The 7,135-nt window shown below is 39.2% G+C and overlaps 1 protein-coding gene across 1 annotated transcript; it reads right to left on the minus strand.

Annotated features, from left to right (window-relative positions):
* Positions 1-978: 978 nt before the first annotated feature.
* Positions 979-1,602, minus strand: LOC122668717 (receptor-like protein EIX1). The gene has a single exon (XM_043865252.1). It carries the CDS (start codon positions 1,600-1,602, stop codon positions 979-981), a length of 624 nt encoding a protein of 207 aa, XP_043721187.1.
* Between the last annotated feature and the right edge of the window lie 5,533 nt (positions 1,603-7,135).

Genomic DNA, 7,135 nt, shown 5'->3' on the forward strand with positions numbered 1-7,135 from the left:
CCCACTGTTATAAAGTTTACATCTATAAGCAATTATTTGCGAGCAGAACCTTTCCATATTCAGTTATTGGCAAAAAAAACAGAGTTGAATGGAGAAACGGGATCAAAATCCCATTTAATCGTGAAAAGGCTTGTCAAGTTCATTGACAAAGGCCATTAAGTGTGAGCTTTTAATGTTTTCTTTCTTCTTCTTAAATAATAGCAGAGGCTATTCCAATGACCTGAGGCGATATACTCATGGTGAAGGTTGTGAAGCTGCAATGGTTGGCGGTGGGTGCCTAGGGCATGATTACAGTCCAACGCTAGAATGATGGAATCATAGGGTAATATTCAACCAAAAACAGGTAGAAGAAAGGCCCAGATCGAGCAGCTTGGTTCATGGAAGAGGCTCTAGAGAGCTTGAAGAGGAGAAGAATGACTTTGAATAGTTTGAGACGGTGCCATAGAAGAGGAGAAGAAAGATTTTGAAACGTCGGCCGAACTTTGCGATCTCACCGGAATCATTTTGAATAGCAACGGTGAAGATGATGTTCATGGGAGAAGAGAGCAGCAACGGCGGTGTTCATTTGGGAAGAAGGGTTTGAACATAATGGAAGTAGAGGATGTGAATCCTGAAATTAGGGTTGGGCTTTCAATTTGAATTAATCATGGGTTTAATGTTGGTTTAGTTAAACTTAACCCGGGTTAGGCTCTGGGTTAGGATAACCATAGTTAGTTCATTATTCAAAAGTAAGAGAATGATTTAGGACCGTTAGATTTAAGACCGCCATTTGTCGCACTCTAGAGGGGGAAATAACAAGAAAAAATGGATCTGGAAATGGAGAGGATTAAAATCCGACACGACATTTTCCTATGATGAGAAAAAGAAAAAGAAAAAGCTTACCCAAAAAAAAAAAAAAACTCTCTTATGTATCAAATAAATACGAAATACACACATTAATTAAAGGATGGAGTGGAGATGACATTGATCAATTTCTCCTCATTCAATATAATATGACAGAAATCGAAAGTAAGCAATCCTCCAAGATTTCTTGAAAATTAAAGTGCCCCAAACAGCCCAAAATCCCACAATGAAGCCCATAACGCCGCCGATGTAAAACCATAGCATATCCATCCATTCTTCATTTTGATGATCTCCATCAACTTTGCCATCATCATATGCTGGAGGAGATATGTTGGTGCCTGAGCAATTATTAGGTAGGGGCCACCCACAAAGTCCGGAATTCCCAGAATAAATGGATGATGATGCATCACAATCAATGATGGTCTGGATCTGGGTACTTAATGGAATTTTCCCAGATAAATTGTTATGTGAGAGGTTCAAGTGGCTCAAGAAAGTTAAAGAAGATATGGTTGGAGGAATCTCACCACAAAGTTGGTTTCTGGAGAGGTCAAGTGTTTCTAGATTTTGCAAATCCCCAATCTTCTCTGTGATCTTTCCTGTCAAATGATTCATTGATAAGTTCAAAGTACCCAATCCCACTAGCCTTGGTATCCCATCTGGAATCTTTCCTGATAGATGATTGCATGAAAGATCAATGCTGTTCACCAAGTGAAGAGTTGAGGTGTATTCAAATTCTCTTCCTTTTGTAACTACCTCCATGTCTCAATGGACCCTAGATAAAGCAAGTCGCCCCAACATTGTGGGATGAGTCCTGATAGATTATTATGTGAGAGATCCTAGAAGTGAAGCTTAGAAAGTTTACAGATTTGTGAAGGAATTTCTTCAGTGAAAAAGTTGGAACGAAGGCTGATAACATTCAAATTTGATAGACTTTCTCCAATCCATGTCGGTATATTGCCAGTGAATCCATTTCTGCCAAGGTCAAGACCCCATAAAGATGTGCATTTTTGCAATGATGAAGGAAGCTTGCCACGAAAGTTGTTGCTACCAAGTAGTAGATATCTCAATGAAGATATATAACATATTGATTGAGGAATCTTGCCTGATAGATTGTTGTTACCTAAATCTAGAACCACCAAGTTATTCATGTGCTTCCAACAATTAGGGAGTTCTCCCCATAAACTATTATTTGAATGAAAGACTAAGATGTAACAAACTCGTCAGTTGACATATAGAAGAAGGAATACTCCCGTTTAAAAAATTCCCAGAAAAAATCTAAAGTTCGTACTCCAGACCCTAAAACTTCACCAATATTCTGAGGAATTTGTCCCGTGAATAAATTTGCCCCAAGATACAGATGAGTGACATTAGACCAAAGGTGGACAGAACCATTGAATTGATTGGAAATCAAATCTACCATAAATGCACCGAAAAATTCCAAAGAATTTGGTACCCTCCCTCTGATTTGATTTTGAGAGAGATCCAAAATAGATACCCTTTGCCGAGCACATAAATTCCAAAAGCTATCTGGTATGGTGTCTAAAATTCCTACGTTTTTGAGAGTTATAATGGAGAGGTCCTTCTGAGTTGCAAGCCATGAAGGAAAATTGGGGCCCATTTGGTGGTTAGACATAGAGATAGTCTCCTGGCTAAAAGTTGGTATCCAGTCCCTGCTCACTTCAAAAACCAAGGACTTTTTTGGAGCTTCTAATCGGATGTCTAATACATTTAAATTTCTGTATATGTTACGCGATTTTCATCAAAATAAACCGACTCTTCAATGTATACAGCTGGTTGATTTCGAAGGTCGAGTTTGATGACATGGCCGGTGATATTGTTGCAGACCACACCTCTCCATGTGCAGCAATCATCACCGATCCAAGAAGAGAGCCGCCCCGAAATAGTGTCGTTTAGACCAGCTTTGAACTCGAGCAGTGCCTGTCTCTCTCTCTCTCTATGCAGCTGCTGCTGTTGCTGCTCACAGAGAGACGAGCTGCTTCAACAATATTATTGCTAAATCCAAGGAATAGAAAACCCCGGCCCAAAAGAGCAGCTGGAACAAAAACAGAAGAAGAAGATGAAACTGATCACGAATAGCAGCAGCTACACCTCCCATGATAAGGCTGCAGGCCTTATCAGATAATGCAACTATCGTACTACTTCAGTCTTACTCAAAATTCAGATATATTGAGATTATACCCACCCCAGCTAGCTCTTTGATGCCCAAATGGAAATTTGTAATAACACAAGTTGTTCTGATCGAATCACTGAGTTCGGCTCAGGTTCACGTATCTCGTACTCTAAACATAAGAAGATTAGGTGAGTGACAGGCGGTAATGCCTCGTTAGGGGAGTTGGGTCTTGTGCAGTTGTGGTGGGAGCTGCACTGTGCAGCTCGAAAAACCACCCCCAAATACAAGGGGGAGGTGGTCATTTCACATGTGGGGCCCAGGTGGGACCCACCTGTGAAATGACCACCTTACCCCTGTTTTTGCTGTCGTTTAGTGGTGCTGCACAAGTGCAGCTCCCGCCACGGCTGCATAAGATCCTTTTCCCTCTTAAGAAGACTGTGAATCTGATGGAAGTTAATTGACAACCACAAACATAAGAAGATTAGGTAGGTGAGGAGGGACCATAACGTGTGGGCATTAAACAAAGGACTTGACCCTTCGTTAACAACTTGATATAGGACGAGAGATGAGACACTGTTGGGTTGAAAACTATTTTGGAATCTTTGCATCCTCCAATTCATCGTCTTGACTCTTGAGTCTTGACAAGTATTTTAATCTAAATTTATTTTATATTTATCAAATTCTTTCATAAAACATTTTTTTTTTTTCTTTGATTCTCTCCTATAATAAAAAAAATAAAAAAAAACCAAAAGAAAAAGGATAAGGATCCACATCCTCTACTTCCTCTGCTCTATTTCCATCCTACTTCCGTGCGTTCCTAGCATGCCATGTGTCCTGACAACCATCCAACGGTGGTTATTTAAAAAATTCAAATTTTTTTGAAATCCTAATTACATCTATTTGAACCACTTTAAACCTCAAACCAACCCCATATGACCGGTTCAAACCAAACCAATCCAAACTTATCTCCCATCAAACTAAACACATTTCACTCAGGTTTCAGATCGAATGAACATTTCCCAGAACCTCTCTTGAATCCCTATCTCTCTCACTCATCCCTCTCACAACTCCTCAGTGGCGACGGCGACGGCGACATTCGCTCTCTCACAAACCAGCGACGGCGACAGCGACAGCGACGTCCTCTCTCTCACCCTGCTACTGCTGCTCTTGCTGCTTTCCGGCTGCTACTGCGATGGCGACGGCGACCTTCGCTCTCTCTCACAAACCAGCGAAGGAAGGCCGTGAGCAAATCTCTCACAAACCAGCGACGACGATGACAACATCCTCTCTCTCACCCTGCTACTGCTGCTCTTGCTACTTTTCGACTGCTACTGCGACGACGACGTCCTCCCTCTCATCCTTTCTGATTTTGGTGAGCCATTGCTCTGAGTTTTTTTGCTGCATTCGTCTTCTAAATCCTCTGATCTTGGTGACCTATTGGCTCCGGTACTAGGGTTTGCAGACGAACACAACGGAGAAAGAGAGAGTACGGGACCTAACGCTTACCTGAGTCGAAGGAGGAACAGTGGAGGCTCGCAGGTATTTTGAGTTTTTTCTCTGTTACTCTTGATTTCACCAAATATTTGCTCGTTTTGCTCATTTTGGCCAGAAATTAGCTCATTTTGGTTTAAGAAAATGCCCTGTCTGTATCATTTTAAAATTAAGGCAATTAGTATAATCAAAACTGAATATTGTGGTGTTCTAATGACATTGGCTATCAGTGTAGCCATGGTTTTTCTTCTACGTTACTCTGTTGTTTTCTTCACATGTATGCAACTGCTGAGTATTCCATTGCTGAGGACGAACCGCATGATTGCTTTCGTACACAAAATCCTTCCCCTTCTTGTTATTATGATTATCATTTCTTCTTTGTTATAGTTGTGGTAAATAGAGAGGAAGGCCTTGCCTGGTTGTTGGCCTATCCTTTTTGTTAAAAAAATTGCAGTTATTTATTCCCTCCCTTTCCCCTTCCCCCACCTCCGAAGGAAATAAGATCAGCAAGTGACCATGACAATAGTGTTACAAATATGTGAATATTGGACGGCATCTAATCTCTCTGAATATTCTATTATCCTCCTCTCAAATACTCCATTTACAAACTGAAATGCTTAGAGGGAGGATCTCGGCACAATGGTAAGATGATGCAAATCTGAAGACATATTCACGAAGGAAAAAGTCCAAGAGAGGGGGCCAATCCATGGCCTAATAGCATGCTGTTTTATGTGCTTTCATACTTGGTTTATTTATTATGTTTTTGTCTTAGTTTAGTTTAATTGAACCAGGTTCAATTTAAGTTAGTCTAATTCTAAGTTTTAAGTTGGCAATTATTCTAATTCTAAGTTTTAAGTTAGCAATAGTTAGTTGCTTGGATCTACACTTCTTACATGCATGTGAGGAGGTTGTGTCTTGTAAGTGAAGTCAGCTAGGGGGTTTTGTACCTCTAATCAGACTTTGATTTGTTGGCCTATTGGCCTATTTAATAAAGCTATGTATGGGGGTCTCTTTCTTACCTCACAATTCTGAAAATTAAAGCTGCTGCTGTTGTTTGTCTTCTGCAACTAGAAGATTGCCTTGTGTTTGATCAAGGTTGAAGGGGTTGGTGTGTGATCCAATTAACAGTTTAATGGTTTTAGTTCAGAATTCTTGGTTTAAGGCTTAAGATTTCATGGTCTCAAGGCTTCCTAGTGAAAATTTCAGCCATTTAATGAGAAATAAAAGAGAACATGATTTCCGAAGCTTAGCAAAAAAACAGTCCAAATAAAACAACTTGGATTGATGAGTAACATTACTGAAGTTTAGGATTGTTAAAAGATTCAGTTTATGAATTCTATAAATATAGATGTAGTGGCCTAGGACCTCAGACATGAATTTATGAGTAATATTATTGAAGTTTTCTTCAAGTACTGTGTATTTAGTTCTGGTTCTGTGCTTGCACACCACACTCGTGGATTCTAAGCCTACAAATTGATTGGATTCCTAATCTAGTTTGCTGTCCTGTCTTTAACCCATCTCTCTTTTTATAATATCTCAACTTCTTCTCTTGTGGTTTTATTCTTCTGTCTTGTTTCAAATTGATAATTGGTTAATGTCTTTAAGTCTGATTATTGGTTAAAATTCTGCAATATTCTGATTTCGATTTGCCTTTCTAGTTTTCTAGTTTCAATTTCTGTTATGAACTCCAAGTTATAGTAAATGGTCTAGTTTTCCTAGGTCAACTCAACCTTCTAACTTAACTTTCAAAAGCTATTTCATTTGATGTTTTGAATACCCTTTTACTGCTAAATGTTCAACTCAAATCCCTAATCGATTTCCTATTTGAATTCTCACAACTTGGGTGTCCTAGTTGAGCTATCAAGTGATTCATTGGTATGATATCTAATCCAACTTTTTTAATTTTGCAAGGACAATGAACTCTACAAAACCTATGTGTTCTTGTGGACAAGGTGAAATGGTATTGAAGCAAGCGTAGACTCAACGAAACTATGGTAGATGGTTCTATAAATGCCCTGCAAATGAGGATCATCCAAATTCCTTCATGTGGGTGAGCTACTACAAGCCCGACGAATCTGCATCATCCACTCCTGATCGTGATATTGCCCATGCTTGTGCACCAAGATATCAAGCACATTGAGACGTTAGTCAAAATTATGTGGTGTGCCATATTAGGAAAATGGATTTAATAGTTGTATGGGGTATATGTGTTTCAGTTGCAATTATGTATCTTTTATTTCGGGGTTAAACTTCTTTTGTATTATTGAAGTTGAAAACATTACCCCCCTATCGAATTGTTCCTGGTTCATATCAGGGAACTGAGTCCTTGAATATTTTAGAATGGGATTTAGAGGAACAGTTCAGAGGCATAATTTTCTGGAAATAGTTAGATTTTGGATGATTGCATGTGGCTTATTTTTAGATTTTAGATTTCTTAGTCATTGGGATTTAAGGTAGAGAAGTGTTTATTGGGATTTAAGGCCCAAATCTGGCCAAAAGTTCATGAAAACTATTGGGAAAACCAGGTAGGTAGGTAGGTAGCTATAGGCTATAGCTACAATTCACAGAGAATACTGATCGATGTGTAGTTTAATTTTGTGTTTTTTTTTTTTTGTGATTTTCCATATGATATATGTGTGTGTGTGTGTGTGTGTGTGTGTATTATAGAAC

This window comes from Telopea speciosissima, chromosome 7, assembly GCF_018873765.1.
Source record: "Telopea speciosissima isolate NSW1024214 ecotype Mountain lineage chromosome 7, Tspe_v1, whole genome shotgun sequence".
Lineage (NCBI taxonomy): Eukaryota > Viridiplantae > Streptophyta > Magnoliopsida > Proteales > Proteaceae > Telopea > Telopea speciosissima.